Source organism: Pelophylax lessonae (genome assembly GCF_965119305.1).
Source record: "Pelophylax lessonae genome assembly, chromosome: 6".
Classification (NCBI taxonomy): Eukaryota; Metazoa; Chordata; class Amphibia; order Anura; family Ranidae; genus Pelophylax; species Pelophylax lessonae.
In genome coordinates, this window is record NC_138773.1 from 111,741,848 (window position 1) to 111,761,774 (window position 19,927).

General features: G+C 42.7%; 1 protein-coding gene across 1 annotated transcript in view; it reads left to right on the top strand.

The window, feature by feature from the left end:
* The window catches only part of LOC309559164 (dynein axonemal heavy chain 3-like), a 480,621-nt gene that overhangs the window by 233,422 nt on the left and 227,272 nt on the right, over positions 1-19,927 (top strand). The window contains exons 26-29 of the mRNA XM_082262311.1: positions 1,413-1,542; positions 17,248-17,484; positions 17,722-17,825; positions 17,946-18,240. Coding sequence (XP_082118437.1) covers positions 1,413-1,542; positions 17,248-17,484; positions 17,722-17,825; positions 17,946-18,240 — 766 coding nt within the window. The remainder of the gene's footprint in view (positions 1-1,412; positions 1,543-17,247; positions 17,485-17,721; positions 17,826-17,945; positions 18,241-19,927) is intronic.

Here is a 19,927-nt window from a genome sequence, read left to right on the forward strand (position 1 = left end):
TTGAGCATGTGCACTCAACTTCTTTGGTCGACCATGGCAAGGCCTGTTCTGAGTGGAACCTGTCTTGTTAAACCACTGTATGGCTTTGGCCACCGTGCTGCAGCTTAGTTTCAGGGTCTTGGCAATCTTCTTATAGCTTAGGCCATCTTCATGTAGAGCAACAATTCTTTTTGTTCAGATCCTCAGAGAGTTCTTTGCCATGAAGTGTCATGTTGAACTTCCAGTGACCAGTATGAGAGAGTGAGAGCGATAACACCAAATTTAATACACCTGCTCCCCAGTCACACCTGAGACCTTGTAACAATAACGAGTCACATGACACCGGGGAGGGAAAATGGCTAATTGGGCCCAATTTGGACATTTTCACTTAGGGCTGTACTCACTTTTGTTGCCAGCGGTTTAGACATGGCTGTGTGTTGGGTTATTTTGAGGGGCCAGCAAATTTACACTGTTATACAAGCTGTACACTCACTACTTTACATTGTAGTAAAGTGTCATTTCTTCAGTGTTGTCACATGAAAAGATATAAAATATCTTAATAAAATATTTACAAAAATGTGGAGGGTGTACTCACTTTTGTGAGATACTGTATATATACACTATATTACCAAAGGTATTGGGGTGCCTGCCTTTAAATGCACATGAACTTTAATGACATCCCAGTCTGTAGGGTTCAATATTGAGTTGGCCCACCCTTTGCAGCTATAACAACTTCAACTCTTCTGGGAAGGCTGTCCACAAGGTTTAGGAGTGTGTCTATAGGTATTTGGGCAAAGGGTGGGTCAACTCAATATTGAACCCTTCAGACTTAGGGAGCTATTTACTAAAGGCAAATCCACTGTGTACTACAAGTGCAATGCACTTGGTAGAGTGGTCACTGTAGAACTGAGGAGGACATGCAAGAACAATAAAAATAACAATATTTTGTCTTGCATGTGACTTGTAGTGCACAGAGGATTTGCCTTTAGTAAATAAACCACTAGGACTGGGATGCCAATAAAGTTCATGTACATATAAAGGCAGGCGCCCCAATATATATATATATATATATATATATATATACACATACACAGTATATATACTGTATATACTTTTTTACTTTATATCTTTTTTTAAATATAGTTTGTCTAAGAATGAATAAAAAAGAACCACATATAAGTTATCCGTGAAGCAGTTCTCTCCTATATCTCCCTTTGGACAGGTAAAATAAGAATTGTGGCACTGAAATATTGTCTATGGTCTCAGTATAGAAAAGCATGGCATAAGTCACGTGCAAACTTTTGATCTACTCACAAATATGACATATATTTAAGGATTCTGTTCATGGTTTTTTGATTTGTTGTAAGCATTTTATTTCACTTTGGCTTCATGGTGATGGTATTTCAAAACATTGTACTTGATTTTACTTTCAGATCAATGACATGTTTAACTGGCTCGTTCAACCATGCTTGAATTTTATCCATCTGGAATGTAAATTTCTCATACAGACGTCTTCCATCCACCTGACATACAGTATGATGAGACTCTACACCTGCCTGCTGGGTAAGGCTGTTACATCAAATTTGGGGTGAACATAATTACATAAAACAAAATAAATGTAATCATTATAACAACAGTTGTTTCTTTAGCCAATGTGTGATATTCATGCAACAATGTTTATAGAATGACAAAAAAAAACACACCCTGAAAGATGCTTTGTTTTTTGTTTAAATCTCCTCCTGATAAATTTTCCTTTTTTCTTCGTGTTCATACCAGTGCACAGCATCTGTAGGTGTCGATATACTTAACTTTTTTCTATTACAGCCTTCTTTTGGGGGGTATGAGAAATGACCCTCCTCAAGCAGATAGTGCATTAAATCTGTAGGTAACCAAGAGAACCAGAACCTTTACTATGTTAAGTGTTTTCCATCCAGCCAGTGTACATAAACGGTGGGGTGGGGGCTCTGTTCAGTGCTGGGACAAGGTCACTTGGTGCCCAGGGCAAAGATGGCAAACTGCGCCACCCCGGTGGTATTTGATCACCTCTGCGATTTTTATTTTTTGTGCTATAAACAAAAAAAGAGCGACAGTTCTGGAGAAAAAACAATATTTTTCACATTCTGCTATATAACATTCACCCAAAAAAAAAAAAGGAAAAATCTAAATTTTTCATCATTTTAGGGCAATTTGTATTCTGCTACATATGTTTGGTAAAAAAAATCGCAATAAGTGTATATTACAATAACTTATTTTCCGCGCTGTGATGTATATTTTGGTGAAAAAATAAAATATAAACAATGTATAAAACCTGAAGCTGCTGCTCACTAGGTGAAATACCAGAAAAAACTAAAAGCATAAATAGACAGCGCTAACAGGTGACAAAATGTAAATGAATTATAAATATATATAAATGTGCTACAATAATTAATTGGTGCCCTAAAACATTGATGCTCTAAAAAATTGGTACAACCAAAAAGTGTATATATAAACAATACATATATAATAAATACTAAAGTGCTAAGATTAAGTGTCCATAATATAACCATTAAAGTGCAAAGTGATTTGTTAAGGTGCAGTCCAAAAAATGCTTCTTCAACACAAAACTAAAGTGCCAAACAGGTGCTCGAATCCATAAAAGTGCCCAAGTGCTCTTCAGGAAAAAGGCCCCCAATGGGGATGCACTCACCAGATTTTGGGTAAAAATGAGCCTTGAACATGTATAATGTTCCTTGATCGGATCACAGGATCAATGCAGCTACCCTAGCATATGAGATATCCCTCAAACGGATGGATGGATGACAAGCACCTCATAGACTGGCTCCTTAATAATTCGTCTCCTCTCTCTCTCCCATGTGTGTTTCAAATATAAAGAGAGAAGCCGTACATAGTGAAGCCCGTAATATTTATTTAAAACAGAATGGTAAGAATAGTACTCACAATGTATCTTTAAAAAATCGGCAATGAACAGCATTAAACAGCCTAGCACAGTCAATCCTCCAATTTCCGTGTCGCTGCCGGCGTGCGTTCCACCAACCAGGTGGAACGCACGCCGGCAGCGACACGGAAATTGGAGGATTGACTGTGCTAGGCTGTTTAATGCTGTTCATTGCCGATTTTTTAAAGATACATTGTGAGTACTATTCTTACCATTCTGTTTTAAATAAATATTACGGGCTTCACTATGTACGGCTTCTCTCTTTATATTTGAAACACACATGGGAGAGAGAGAGGAGACGAATTATTAAGGAGCCAGTCTATGAGGTGCTTGTCATCCATCCATCCGTTTGAGGGATATCTCATATGCTAGGGTAGCTGCATTGATCCTGTGATCCGATCAAGGAACATTATACATGTTCAAGGCTCATTTTTACCCAAAATCTGGTGAGTGCATCCCCATTGGGGGCCTTTTTCCTGAAGAGCACTTGGGCACTTTTATGGATTCGAGCACCTGTTTGGCACTTTAGTTTTGTGTTGAAGAAGCATTTTTTGGACTGCACCTTAACAAATCACTTTGCACTTTAATGGTTATATTATGGACACTTAATCTTAGCACTTTAGTATTTATTATATATGTATTGTTTATATATACACTTTTTGGTTGTACCAATTTTTTAGAGCATCAATGTTTTAGGGCACCAATTAATTATTGTAGCACATTTATATATATTTATAATTCATTTACATTTTGTCACCTGTTAGCGCTGTCTATTTATGCTTTTAATAAGTGTATATTGATTGGTTTGCGCAAACGTTATCACTTCTACAAACTAGAGAAAGATGTATGTCATTTTTATTTATTTATTTTTTTACTAGTAATGGCGGCGATCAGCGATTTTTAGCGGGACTGCGACATTGCGGCGGACAGACCTGAAACTTAACTGACATTTTTGCACATTTTACAGTAACATGCACTGTTACTGTAGTAATGACACTGGCAGGGAAGGGGTTAACCCAGGGGCGATCAAAGGGTTAATTGTGAGCCATGGGGAGTGTGGGGGAGGGACTTTTGTAATGATTATAGAGACCTGTGTTCCTATATAGAAGGATCACCGGCGTCCTGTGCTCATTTCAGAGAGAACAATGGTCAGATGTGTTTACAACAGCAGACCGTCCTTCTCTCTCAGCGGGGAGCGATCGCGGGTGCCCAATAGCAATCGAGGCCACCGGTCCCATGGATCGGAATCCCCGCTGCCTAGTGGGGACAGGAGCACGCTTGCCCCCCAGCACCACTCTCGCGAACTGACGTACCTCATGTCGATTTGCGCAGCAAGCCAGCCGTAAGTAAAACTGCTGCAGGCGGTCAGCAACTGGTTAATACTGACACTTGTGCCATAAATGCAGCTCAAAGGGGTTAACTTACTGCCACTAGTCACTAATGTATCAGAGACCAGCGGCAATACATTAACCCCCTCATGCTGCATTTTAAAAATTAACACCAGTGGCAGTGATAAACACAAAGACCCATGCTGCATATTTCAGAAATTAAATACCATTGGTTGACCTCCCCCCTCTAAAGACCCCCCCCCCCCAGATAGTGGTTTAGTTAAAAAAATATTGCACTTACATTTCAGTAGAAGACAAAAGGCATAAAAGATCATTTGAAAGCCGCAGCATAAAAGCGTGCTAGACGTCCGGTGTCCAAGTCCGCCTTACGCGTATCGTCAAAGGAAATTACATTCTACTGAAATGTAAGTGCAATACCTTTTTGAATAAACCACTATCTGTGCTATCTACACTATTGTTTGTCCATTGCTCTGAGGTCAAGCTGGGGAACTGAGGAACGGAGGGTGTACACACTTTGAACGATTCAGCCTTAGGAATATGGGATTGTCTCTGTGATCGGCTGTGGAGGAGGTTTTGTCTTCTTATCCTTCCGGATGATCCTTTGCCCTGATCGTTCTACTTGCCTGATTTGACCTCTCTATCATATGAGGGTCAAATGCTTCTGGCGAGCATTCCTTTTGGCTGTCACAATTGGGTGCCTATTCATCTCGCACTGAATCACTGGTGCTTGGGGAACCTGGTTTGGTTTTCTCCTCCTTTTTCCTCTTAACCACTTGCCGACTGCCTAACGACGATTTACGTCGGCAGTCAGCCCCTCACAGGCAAATCGACGTAGGTCTACGTCGCTAGCCTGTGAGGGTCTAGGGAGCGAGCGCGCACCGCCGGAGACGCGCTCCCGCTCGGTCACAGACCCCCCCGCGCGAGTGACATTGGGTCCGCCGGTCAGTCGCGATCGTCGGTTACAGTGGGAGAAAGGAAGGTGGCTAATGTAAACAAAGCCGCCTGTCAGTTTCCCCTGTGTAACAGCACAGATCATACGGTCCTGCTATGTAGGACCGTTGATCTGTGCTGTTACACACACAGCCACATCCAATCACAGTAAGAATCACGCCCCTAGGGACACACTTAACCCCTCCCTCTCAAATAAAGTTAACCCCTTCACTGCCAGTGTCATTTTTACAGTAACAGTGCATATGTATAGCACTGATTACTGTAGTAATGTCACTGGTAACCCCAAAAGTGTCAAAAATGTCAGTCAAGGGTCCGATCTGTCCGCCGCAATGTCGCAGTCTGTAATGTTCTGGTACCTTTGGTACCCTAATTCCACTTTTCCTAAGTGTATGCGCCCCACCATTCTCTTTTGGTGAGGTGCGCATACACCTTTAAGACCGATGCTGTCATCACTGAGCGCCGCTGGAGCGGCTATTTCAACCTCCGGCGGTCTCACTCACATGTTCGTTCAACGCCGCATAATCTGCCTTGAAGCTCTCATGCTTGCAAGCATACCTCGCTATCGGAACCACGCTGCTGATCCCTGTATCCCGCTACCGGATCATCCGCTCTTGCCGAACCTCTCCTCTACTACATTGCTACTAGTGATAAGTACCCCACAGGGGAAACCTCTATAACCTTCATACTAAAGCTTACACTATCTAGCTCTGCATACTAAGGACTATTACTACATCTGCATTAACTAAGATTGCTAGCTCTTGAGCCTAATACCATCTGCTCTTGCACTGGGTTGGTCTATCCTGTATGTTCACCTGCTACTCTATCATCTGCTACCATACATGATTGCTTAACCTATCTGCATCCCATCTGCTACTATCTTACTTTCAAGAACATTCCTTTCAAGTGTCTGTCATCTACCATCTCTACCCAACCTGTCTCTTCAGCCTATCATCACTATATTACTATACATATAAGTCACTCTAGGAACATCTTATTGAGTGTGTGTATCTACTTGCTGAATTGAAACTATCCACACATGATGAGTCTTGGGAGTTGGGATTGGTGTCTCAGCGTTTCTCTACATGACTACTGAAGTGGAATATTTCTGCAGCTGTAAATCCACATTATACATAAAACGCAGGAGCGTTACAGATTGAACGAACCTCAAATGGATTCAGCAGAAATAACCACTCAGGTGACACAATTAAAACAGCAAGTAACTGCGTTAATACACGTACTTGCTGAATTAAGAGAAGAAAATCAGGCTCTGACGCAGCAGGTAACCAGACTGACACAACTTACCACTGCTCAGTCCCCTGAACCCAAAATAAATCCTCCTTTGGTATTTACAGGCGATCGCAAAAAATTTCGCGAATTTAAAAACACATGTGAGTTACTTTTCTTGCTAAAACCCCGTACCTACCTTACTGATCACATTAAGGTTTGTACTATTATTTCTTACCTAACAGGCGATCCTCGGGCCTGGGCAGACTCTCTTTTTGAGAAAAACGATCAGCTTCTCAAATCCTATACCTTATTTCTAGCAGAACTTACTAGCCTATATGATGATCCCAATAGGCAGAGTACTGCCGATCTTCAATTAAGGTCCTTGAAACAAGGTAGGAGACCTGTGGAAGACTTTGTCGCAGAATTCAAGAGATGGACCCTTGATTCAGAATGGAATGATGCATCTCTGAAAACTCAATTTAGGCTTGGCCTATCAGAGGCCGTTAAAGACGAGCTCGCCCGAGCGGATCTGCCAAAAACCCTGGATGCATTGATACAACTCAGTATCACCATAGATAGAAGACTACGAGAAAGAAAGGCTGAAAAAATGGGAATGCCATTATCCAGTTCTTCTCGGATTTCGGCCGATGACCCCACTCCTATGGAGGTAGGAACCATACGCCCACCTCTATCAACTATGGAAAGAGCCAGAAGACGATCTGGTAATCTCTGCTTGTACTGTGCATCCCCGGATCACAAGATAAACGTCTGTCCCCTAGTCTACAAAAAGAAGGGTGAGTGTTCACATGTCCTCCTAGGGGGATTGACAACTTCAATTACTAACCCTTACCTTTTTGTTTGCTTAACATTACAGTGGGACCAGAACAGGATTACTACTAAGGCCATGATTGACACAGGATCTTGTGGAAATTATATTGACATAAGTTTTGCTGCTTTAAATAAAGTCCCTATTATTTCTAAACCTAAACCTGTCTCAGTGAGTCTTATTAACGGTGTTCCTTTATCCTCTGGTCCGATCACTGATCAGACACAGGCACTCCTAGTCACTACTAACGGGTCTCATATGGAGACCACTACCTTCGATCTAATACCTTCACCCCACTTTCCCATTGTTTTGGGACTTCCCTGGTTACACACACATCAACCAACCATAGATTGGAAGGAACGGACCCTGGCCTTCCTCTCTTGCTATTGCGAGGGTACGTGTAACCTCCCGTCTTCCGGGAAGATCCTGTCTGTGGTGACAGATGAGATTGCACCACTATGTTATCAGGATCTCTCTGAGGTTTTTCTTGAGAAAAATGCTCAAGCACTACCTCCCCATCGAGACTATGATTGTAGTATTGATCTACTCCCAAATAGCAAATTGCCGTTCGGTCATGTTTATCCTCTTTCACAGGATGAACTTTCCCATCTCAAAGAATATTTGGATGAGAATTTGAAAAAAGGTTTTATTAGACCTTCCACTTCTTCCACAGCAGCAGGACTCTTTTTTGTCCGCAAAAAGGACTCAAGTCTCAGGCCTATCATCGACTATAGGCAATTGAATGCTATTACAATAAAAGATCGCTATCCTCTACCGCTTATCCCTGAACTCATTGAGCAGGTGCGTGGAGCTACCTATTTTTCAAAATTGGACCTGAAAGGGGCATACAATCTCATTCGAATCCGTGATGGACACGAGTGGAAGACTGCATTCAGAACCAGATACGGATTGTTCGAATATCTTGTAATGCCATTCGGGCTATGCAACGCCCCTGCAGCCTTTCAACGATTTATAAACGATATTTTCAGAGACTTACTAGATGTCTGTGTTGTGGTATATCTGGACGATATACTTATATATTCACGATCCTTGTCTGAACACATAAGACATGTAAGACTAGTATTATCGAGATTGCTTGCACACAACCTATACGTGAAACTGAAAAAATGCTTGTTTCATAAAGAAGAGGTACTGTTTCTAGGCTACATCATATCCAAAACAGGAATCAAGATGGACGTGAGTAAGATATCCTGCATTCAGGATTGGCCTACACCAACCACCCGCAAGGCGCTACAGCGATTCCTTGGATTTTCTCATTTCTACAGGAAATTCATCAGGAACTTCTCTGCCATTGTGAGACCCCTCACACAGCTCACTAGCATTAAGAGACCATTCAAATGGTCAGATGAAGCAAATAAAGCTTTTCACCTGTTAAAGACAAGGTTTACTTCTGCTCCCATACTACGCCATCCAGACCCATCCCTCCAATACATTCTGGAAGTAGATGCGTCAAACATGGCAGTAAGAGCAATACTCTCCCAACGACCAACTAACACTTCACCACTCCATCCAGTCGCCTTCTTTTCTAAATCCTTAAGCAGTCCAGAGGTAAATTACCCCGTGGGTGAAAAGGAACTGCTTGCTATAAAATTGGCTCTGGAGAATTGGCGACATCTACTCGAAGGCACCCGATTACCAATACTTATATACACGGACCATAAAAATCTTCAATATCTTCAGACTAACAAAACTCTCTCTCACCGTTAGGTACGATGGTCACTATTCTTTCTAAGGTTTAACTTCCTAGTGACCTACACACCTGCAGATAAAAACAAAAAGGCGGATGCACTATCACGACTAACTGAAGAAAACTACTTCGAAATCCCTTCCGTTCCTATAATACCTCACAAGCGTATTATTGGAGTTGTCCATTCTTTGAAGGAAGAGGTTTTGCATGGTATAAGTTTGGATTCACCCCCACCACAACTAAATACCGATGCAGAAGGCTTCCTCTATTACAACGACAAACTTTACATACCACCTACCATGCGCACCAAGATCTTGGAATTATCGCATGATGTGCCTATGGCAGGACATATGGGTATGACAAAGACTCTTAATCTGATTACCAGACAATTCTGGTGGCCTGACATGAAAACATCTATACAAAAATACGTCTCTTCATGCAATGTCTGTGCCAGGTCCAAAATTGACACTACGAGACCATCCGGTCTACTATGCAGTCTACCAATACCCCAAACTCCATGGGAAGTTGTGTCCTTGGACTTTATAGTAGAACTACCTCCTTCCAAAGGATTTAATACCATCTTGGTGTCAGTGGACCATCTGACAAAGATGGCACATTTCATTGCTATTCGCAGACTACCTTCGTCCAAACAAACGGCAGAACTCCTGTTGAAACATGTCTTTAAGTTACATGGTATCCCAAAAACTCTTCTGTCTGACCGTGGATCACAATTTATTTCCAAGTTCTGGCAAGAACTGTGTCACATACTACGAATTGAGCGGAAGCTCACTTCTCCTTACCATCCGCAGACCAACGGACAGACTGAAAGAGTCAACCAATGCATCGAGCAATATTTACGTTGTTACACTTCTTACCAACAGGATGATTGGGTGGATCTTCTACCTCTGGCAGAATTTGCCTACAACAACGCAACCCACAGTACGACCAAGCAGAGTCCGTTCTACTTGAACTATGGGTTTCATCCCTCTATTCTTCCGCCACGCATCCTTCCTTCAAATAACCCAGTATCCTCAGACTATCTTACCCAAATAAAGGACTCTCTGGGTTTGCTTAATACTACCATTGCACACACTCATAGTCAACAAAAGAAGTACTATGATCTTAGCAGAAGACCTTCTCCTCAGTATGCTATTGGGGACCTCGTTTGGCTCTCAACAAAAAATTTAAGACTGAAAATCCCTAGGAAAAAGCTTGAACCTCTCTTCTTGGGACCTTTCCCAATCAAGAAACTTATTGGAAAAGCTGCAGTACAGCTTACATTGCCAATAGACCTCAAAATACATCCCATTTTCCATGTGTCGCTACTGAAGCCCCATGTTCCTGACCAAGGAATAAGGCCTACTATCCCACTTCCTCCTCCTGTACAAGTTGAAGGTGGAGAAGAATATGAGATAAAAGAGATTCTGGATTCTCGTATCCACAGAAGAAAACTTCAATACTTAGTTCGATGGAAGAACTATGGGCCCCAAGACGACACCTGGCTAAACACCTCTGACATACATGCCCCTAGATTAATCCGCAACTTTCATGCGAAGTACCCAGACAAACCAGCTCCAGAGGCCTTCAGGAGCCGGCCTTAAGGGGGGGGTACTGTAATGTTCTGGTACCTTTGGTACCCTAATTCCACTTTTCCTAAGTGTATGCGCCCCACCATTCTCTTTTGGTAAGGTGCGCATACACCTTTAAGACCGATGCTGTCATCACTGAGCGCTGCTGGAGCGGCTATTTCAACCTCCGGCGGTCTCACTCACATGTTCATTCAACGCCGCATAATCTGCCTTGAAGCTCTCATGCTTGCAAGCATACCTCGCTATCGGAACCACGCTGCTGATCCCTGTATCCCGCTACCGGATCATCCGCTCTTGCCGAACCTCTCCTCTACTACATTGCTACTAGTGATAAGTACCCCACAGGGGAAACCTCTATAACCTTCATACTAAAGCTTACACTATCTAGCTCTGCATACTAAGGACTATTACTACATCTGCATTAACTAAGATTGCTAGCTCTTGAGCCTAATACCATCTGCTCTTGCACTGGGTTGGTTTATCCTGTATGTTCACCTGCTACTCTATCATCTGCTACCATACATGATTGCTTAACCTATCTGCATCCCATCTGCTACTATCTTACTTTCAAGAACATTCCTTTCAAGTGTCTGTCATATACCATCTCTACCCAACCTGTCTCTTCAGCCTATCATCACTATATTACTATACATATAAGTCACTCTAGGAACATCTTATTGAGTGTGTGTATCTACTTGCTGAATTGAAACTATCCACACATGATGAGTCTTGGGAGTTGGGATTGGTGTCTCAGCGTTTCTCTACATGACTACTGAAGTGGAATATTTCTGCAGCTGTAAATCCACATCATACATAAAACGCAGGAGCGTTACACAGTCCGGCAACAAAAAACGCAGATTGCCGCCATTACTCGTTAAAAAAAAAAAACAATAAAAATGACAAAAATCTTTCCCTTAGTTAGTAAACGCAATAACTTTTGCGCAAACCAATCAAAATACGCTTTTTGCGATTTTTTTTTTTTACCAAACATATGTAGCAGAAAACAAATTGGCCTAAAATGTTAAAAAATTTTGATTTTTGAATTTTTTGGGGGGGAATTGCATATAAAAAAATTTGAAAAATATTGTTATTTTTACAAAATTGTCGCTCTTTTTTTGTTTATAGCGCATGATCAAAAAATTGCACAGGTGATCAAATACCACCAAAAGAAAGCTCTGTTTGTGGGAAAAAAAGGTCGTCAAATTTGTTTGGGTACAGTTTCGCACGACCGCGCAATTGTCCATTAAAGTCACGCAGTGCCGAATCGCAAAAATGGCCCTGGTCAGGAAGGGGGTAAAATCTTCCGGGGCTTAAGTGGTTTTAAGGACTCTGGACTGCCTATATATACTATTTGGACTTATATCTGTATATTTTTATATAGACTTTTATATAATTTATATTGGTGCTGCTTTTACCCCTTTTTAGTTACTACACACTGCTGCAGACAGTGCCTGTGCCTCTTGGTCCCCTCTTCTTGGCTCCTCGAGTTTGCGGTTGAAGCAGAGCATTCTATGCTCCTCCCATCCGGCCGGCCGGCCTCTCAGCGAGTGGCGTCACGCCAGGCTGGGACTACAGATCGTCTGTCAGGGGGAGTATTCTCCGCTGACAGAAGGGAAAGGCTAGGCTTGTACTTTTAGCGGCTGGATCAATTACACACACAGTTAGTGTGTGAAAGTTATCCAGCCACTTTTGATAAGTCCTTGATTTCACTGCGCCCCCCTCTCTCCAATAAATTTTACCACTCAGGGCATACACCCCTTCGCCCCCCCCCCTAATCTTGCACCGGCTCTGGCTCTGTTATCCCTGGAGGACTCATAGGTACACCCCTCTGTTCGCATACCTCAGGGCCCAGTGTCTCTGATCACCACCATACCATTTACAGTGTCTCTGATCACTGCCACACCATTTACAGTGTCCCTGATCACCACTACACCAGCTACAGTGTTTCTGATCACTGCCACAGCGGTCATTGTGTCACCATAAGGATTTAACCCCCTCTTCTTTCAGGACAGCCACCTCTGAGAGACCTTGGCTCCTCCCTTCTCAGTAAACACCACCTCAACCATGAAGATTTAACCCCATGTCAGCCGGCGCCCTTCAGTTCTGGTGTTTCCCCCGGTGGGGAGACACCACCAGGAACAAAGGCTGGACAGCCAGGGAGGCTGTGGCTGTGCTTCCTGTTAAGGGGAGGCGAAGGTCTCTCCATGTGTGCAGCTAAGGGTCTGGATGGGGAACCTGGACTACCTCAGCTTCTCCTCAGGGGGGGGTCCGAGGCTGCGGGGGTCTGCTTTTTCTTCAACCAGGGGGGCACTGTGGAGGTGCAGCCAGCATTGGAGCTTCTGGCTGGGCCTAGTGGCGGGTGACATCACTTCCGGTGGAGGCGGGCACTTCCGCCGGACCTGCGGCTTCTGGTGGAGGCTGTGGGGATTTGAAGAACAGACTGGACACAAGGCTGGTGCAAGCCAAATGCTGTGGGGACAGCTAAGAGACCCAGCAGGTGTACGACCACCCCTAGATATGTCAGAGGCAGAAGCTACAAGTACTGTTCCAAATGAAGCCAGCACCAGCCATTCTAAGGTAAGGGGAACCCTGAGGGTGGTGCTCCCCTACCTTTCTCCCACTAGCTCTACTAGTGTAGTCCCCCCTTGGTGGTCTGGAGGGGGGTGGGGAGTTTGGCGGTGGTTCTGGGGCCCTGATGGTGGTCGGTCCTGGGTAAACTCCTGGTGGCATACTGTGCTTGCGAGGGCCTGGGGGGAGGGGGCAGTGTGGGTGCTTAGCCTTCTTCATTTCTTTTATGTTACAGGGTAAGGCCTCAGACAAATCTAAATCACCACATAGCTCCAAGAACTGGTGCCCATCATGCAGGGCCACTATGGTGAAACCTGGACTAAGGCGCTTTGTAAGGCGTGTATTGAGGGCCTGGTCAGGTAACATTCTGCGGAGCAGTTTACTGATCTAGCTGCATCGGTCAAGGAGCTTTCCAGCACCTTTCAGTCATTTAAGGGTTTATTTTCTAACCTACAGTATCCTCAGTCCCAGACTCACCATCAGCCAGCACAGCAGGAGATTGCTCCAGCCCCACCAGTTGTGCCCTCCCCCAGTGGAGGAGTACTGGGGGGCACTGAAAAAGAGGCTGAAGAGTGCAATAGTATAGCTTCAGGCTCCTAGGTGGAGATGGAGGGAGAAGGGGTGGATGGCGAATCCACTAGAGCTTCTTTGTACAAGTTAACCCTAGAAGAGGTGGAGGATCTCTTGGGAGCTATCCACACCACCTTAGAAATCCAGGAGGAGAAAAAGACTATGGGAGTCTTCTTTATTAAAAAGAAAAAAAAAATAGTGTCCCTCGATGTAAATCCATCATCAATCACGACACCCGCCTGACCCAAAAAATAGAAAAAAACAGCGCAGTGCATTATGGGGTGCTCATCGGTGAGCAAACTTCCCACGAGCACCCCATTTGTTTGCATGTTCTGCGAACACACGAACAGCTGATGTTCGAGTCTAACTTATGTTCGACTTGAACACAGAGCACATCCCTAATTAGGAGCCAAATGAAAGGACTATACTTGCACATGTGTTGGAAATTCTATGTCTAAATTGGTTTCGTATTAGCGCCAGGGAAATCTGTGTATTTTTCTATATTGCAAGTGGTAGGAAGGTCCCGGTGGGTATCAAGGTGCAGTCCACTAGGGCTGTGGTAACTTACCATGTGGAGAGAGCTGGTGCTATGCCAGAGCAGATCTGTCGGGCAGCAACCTTGTCCATTTTTTTGTCCTTCCCCTAGCACTACAGGCGGGACCTGTTGTCTGCTAGGGATCAGGCTTTTGGGCGTAAAGTCCTTCAAACTGTGGTCCCGCCCTAGGGATAAGTGCTCACTTGTCCTCTCAGAGGAGACTGTCCTGAAAGAAGAGGGGGAAAAACAGAGTTACTCTTACCGGTAACGTCTTTTCCAGGAGTCTTTCAGGACAGCACAGTTACCCACCCAAAGAAGTTCTGGACATATTACCATCAGGAGAATGGAGGTTAGTATGATGTGACTTTGTGTCTCCCCAGCTGGTCGAAGGTACTCTTGGAGAACTGAAGGGCGTTGGCTGACGGGGGGTTTAAATCTTCATGGTTGAGGTGGTGTTTCCTGAGAAGGTAGGTGCCAAGGCCTTTCAGAGGTGGCTGTCCTGAAAGACTCCTGAAAAAGACATTATGCATTGCTCGCTGAAGAGCCATTCATGTTGGATAACTCTTCAGGGAGCATTGGACAGGCATCGAGGAGACATTGTATCGTCTCCTCACCACCCACTTTAACCCCTTGGACCCTGCATAAGCAACCCCATTTACTTGAATGGGTGACGATCTGCAGGCATACAGAGGGTTGAATTTCTTCCACAGCTGCGAAGCAAAGCATCCCGGCCATGGCCGGTGTGCATCCCCAGCCGCTGTCTCTGCAGCGAAAGGAGGGTAGTGATTTTCAGGTGGTAAAGCTGCGGTTCAAACTCAAGGTTTTCACAGTTCTCCGATCACCACCACACCTGCCACAGTGTTGTCAGACCAGTATAGCTGGAATCATCATTCCTGATTTGCCTGTTTATTGACCATGTTTCTAACTGTTGCCTGGGTCGTTCCTTTGCCTGTATGCTGACCATGTCTATGCCTGCGCCTGAACTGACCCAATTGCGCTGAGATGCAAGACACTAGTCCCAGCCATCCCTTGTGGACAACTGTACTCCTGGAACCACAGGAACTTTTTTTGTTCTTTCTTTCTTTTGTTTGTTCTTCCTTTCTTCCTTTCTTTAGCCTCCTGTACTTCATGGCCAGTGAACATGGCATTCTGGGGGGTACCCATGCATCAGTCTTTCCTAACTTTGCACATCTAGACTTTGCAATATTTGCCCACTCTTATTTGCAGAAATGCTCAAGTTCAGTTAAATTTGATGATAACCATTTGTGGACTGCAATCTTCAAGTCATTCCACAGATTTTCAATGGGGTTTAAGTCTGGGCTCTGACTAAGCCATGGAAGGGCATTCACCTATTTCTCCTCCGAACACTGTGTGGTCATTTTCACTGTATGCTTTAGGTCATTGTCCTGTTATGGGAGTGTTTCTCTTCAGCAGGGACTGGAGCATTTGTCAGGATAGAAAAAAAAAATGGATGGGGCAAAATACCATCAAATTCTTGAAGAAAATCTGTTGCCAGAAAGTTGTCATTGGGAAGAAGGTTTACCTTTCAACATGATAATGTCACAAAGCACACACCAAAAATGACCACACAGTAGTTAAAGGAGAAAAAGGTGAATGTCCTTGCATGACCAAGTCAGAGCCCAGCCTCAAACCCCATTGGAAATATGTGGAATGGCTTGAAAACTGCAGTCCACAAATGGTCACCATCAACCTTAACTGAACTTTAACAGTTCTGTAAAGAAGAGTGGGCAAATATTGCAAAGTCTAGATATACAAGTTAGTAGAGACATATCCCAACAGACTAAAGGCTGTATTTAAAGCAAAATGTAGTCAAACAAACTACAAGTTTGTTGGTTTTGAGTTTTTTTTTTTTCTGACATGTTGATGATCTTTTACTTAAATGTTATAAGTTGCACTAAAAAATACAGCTGGATAAAAAAAAAATGTGCCTGTCTTCATTTCAGGCTGCAAAACAACAAAATTTGATTTTTTTCTATACCCACTGTACTTTATCAGCCAGTTAGCTTTTCAGTATGTTTTGTAACATTGGGAAAATATTTAACACCTTTTTATTTTTATAGCAAGCAATGGACCTAGTATCGCAGTACTAAAAAAAAAAAAAAAAAATGCCATGCTCTCTGGTTCTCATGCTCATATAAAGTATGTGCCTATTTTCTTCTAGATAAGGTATAAAATGGGTATGTGTCAAATATGACTCCATTGCTAAAGTGTTACCTTTTCAGTTATTCGAGAGCAGGATTGAAAGTTTGGTGGCATGAGCACTCTACTGCTAATGCTTGCAGTCCTTACACAACCACCTCTGTTATCATCTAGCAGAAAATCAGATTGGAATTCAAACATCTGTATATGCAATATTCAATCTGAAATGCCATATCTCATGATGAGGTTATCCAGAAATACTTGTTCTCAGGTATAGATGGCCTGTTAATTAGTACATGAGAGGCAAAAGAAGTGGCTGTCGCTGCTTTGGCACCCATCTTTTCAAAATGGTTGTGCTCAGGAGTGCATCATTTTCTGCATAGAGATTGTAGGTTCTTCTCTGACTAGGCCAAGCAATCTTACAGTGTATGTTAAATGCTTTTTTCCCACTGCTGTCTCTGCTGAGGCATCAATTGTTCCGTAATGGCTGTGTGCTCAGGTGTGCATTACGTTTGCATAGAGATTGTAGGTTCTTCTCTGACTTGTTCCATCTCTGAAAGCAGTAATGGAATGAGAGAGAGCTAAAGCCCAATGGGTGCAATGACATTAATGTCCTGGTACCCTAATGTGAAAATATATATGTGGTCTTTGTAGGCCCACCTAATTCAGCCACACACATATGGTTACTGCTTATTTTCATTGCATTTTTCATACTCTATGAAACCCAGGTAAAGCACATAAATCCAGTTGCGTCGGTAGATAGGTTGCTGTTTTGCACATATATGTATGCTTTAAAAACCTGTGCTTCATATTGGTTACATCTGTTTGTCATGGTTCTGCAATATTTCAGATGAAATCATCAATTCTGGAGAGGAGGGTAAAGAGCCTATGTCTAGTCAGCAGATCACTTTGTGGCTACAAGGCCTTTTTCTTTTTGCTTTGGTTTGGACCATTGGTGGCACCATAAATGCTGACAGTAGAAAGAAGTTTGATAGTTTTTACCGGAACCTCCTGATGGGAATCGATGATCAACATCCTCGACCAAAGAGTGTTAAATTGACCAAAAACAACTTGTTCCCAGAGAGAGGTAAACTAAAATCTACAAAAATTTGTTTTTTTTTTTTTACTTATAAATCTAAGTTTCTTAAATATTCTAGATGCTGTGTCTTTATATGTTTTAGTTTGTGTAATGTAATGCAACTCTTGTAAAGTTTGTTCTATATTATTTTATTTAATCTTAATCCAACCTTTATGGTGGGCAATTTGTTTTAAATTTTAAATATCCAACCGCTTACTACTAATACAGAAATATCTCAAATTACAGGGACTGTATATGACTTTTATTTTCACAAACATGCCAGTGGACAGTGGAATATGTGGACTGATTACATTACCAAAGAGGAAATGACCATTTCTCCCACTGCCAAGGTATCTATTTCTAGAGATAATGTTTTTTCATGTTTTTTTTTTTTTCTATACATCCATACAGTGATTCTGTTTAATTCGCTTATTTACAACCTAATCATTGGTATTGCTTTGTTTCCTTAGGTATCAGATCTTATTATACCAACAACTGAAACTGCCAGACAATCGTTTTTCTTAAATACATACGTAGAACATTCAGTCCCTATACTGTTTGTGGGACCCACTGGAACAGGGAAATCTGCAATAACAAACAGTTTCTTGATAAAACTTCCAAAAGATAAGTATATTGCCAACTGCATCAATTTCTCAGCAAGAACTTCTGCAAACCAGACCCAGGATATCATCTTCTCCAAGCTGGATAGGAGGAGGAAAGGCCTGTATGGCCCTCCAGTAGGGAAAAAAGCTATTGTGTTTGTAGGTAAGGAAACATTTTATCATTGGGTACAAAGTCAACATTTTCTGTTATGTTACAAAAGACAGATTCTAGATGAGGTAGCCTTGGTGCAAGTTAAAAAACCCCCTCTTTCAATATTACACAGGTCAATTAATACAATTTATTATTCACAGGAACAGGTTCTGTTTACCACCCTAGTTTGGCCTGAATTAATATGTTTTTAGCTTTCTACAAAATGCAGCCCTTTGACTATATAATATTTTAAACACCGTACAACAATGTTATCAAGCACAAGATGCATTTCTCCTTGTCAATAACAGCAGGATGGTGATTGTATTGTTTTTACATTAAGATGAATAGCATTGATGTAATAGTGGTAAAAGAAACATATAAATAAGCATAGATACTTCCCTAGGACGTACACAGTACGGATTCTGCCCCATCCCTCCCATCTCACACCTCCTGCAGTATTTTTCATAGGACTGACAGTCGCTCACCTAATCTTCACTTAACCTTATTGATCCCAACCCTAGGCACCTAGCTTTTCACATTTCAACCCAAGAGCTGAGTTGAAGAATATTTTCCTTAGAAAATGCGATGACAAAGTGAGGTCAATGTAATAAACCTCTACAGATGCTAGTATCTGCCTTTGCAGATGCTAGTTCCTGCCAAATAGTTTAGTATCTTTGGTCCCCAAGATCAATCGTTACAGGAGAGGAGGGTTTGTATGTAATCTCAGTTGCCTTTAAATCTGTATCTACAGATCATTTTGACACATTTTCCTCAGAGGGGTAGGAGGCGACAAGTAGAGTCATTATGCATATTCATCAATTATTGCCGATTTCCTCCTTGATATTTTTTTTCTTTATCATATTTTGTAAGTTCATAATGTAGATGGTGATATAGTATGTTTAGTGACAGTGTGTACTCTTAAATATCATAAAGATTTATATCCTGGTTTACGGCCAATTACTGTTTTTTGTCATAACGGAAAATGCCAGTTTTGTATACTTTCAAGATTCTGAATAAAAACCATTGAAAACAAAAATAACATCTACCCACACATTTCTTTTCAGTCAAATGCTTATTTTTCAATTGCCCGGGTCTGAGACATATTTCCTTTGTATTTGGGACCACAAAAAAAGTTATTTAAAATGCTGCTGCGTTGGTCTCTTGTCATGGGAAATTGCCCTGAAGGAAGAACATCCCCTGCAGAACAATCTACAGACTCTACTATGCAATTTTTTAGCCAATGACCAATTCTTAAATCCTATAAAGAAGAGGAGACGTTGGCTTAAAGCGGAGTTTCAGCCTTTTCTGTGTTAATTAAAAGTCAGCAGCTACAAAAAAGTGTAGCGGCTGACATTTATTAAAAACACACACTCACCTGTCCCACGATCCAGCAATGCAGCCCCCCGAACCCTCGCTTCTCTCCCTCTCCTCTCCGCAATGTTGGCATTAGTGGGGGCACCCGGCTGTGACAGCTTGAGGCTTCACATCCGGGTGCGCACTGTGAATGCCCGAGTTGCACTGCCCATCCTGAATGGCTGGGCAATCTTCTGGGACCTCTGACGTGTCCCAGAAGATTGCAGGGAAGGAGGGGGAGAGAACTTCTGCTCGGGGGCGCTGCGGCACTCTGAGCGGAAGTGGGAGCTTGGTACCTGTCAAAACTAGGTACCCACTCCCCCCCCCCCCCCCAAAAAATAACATG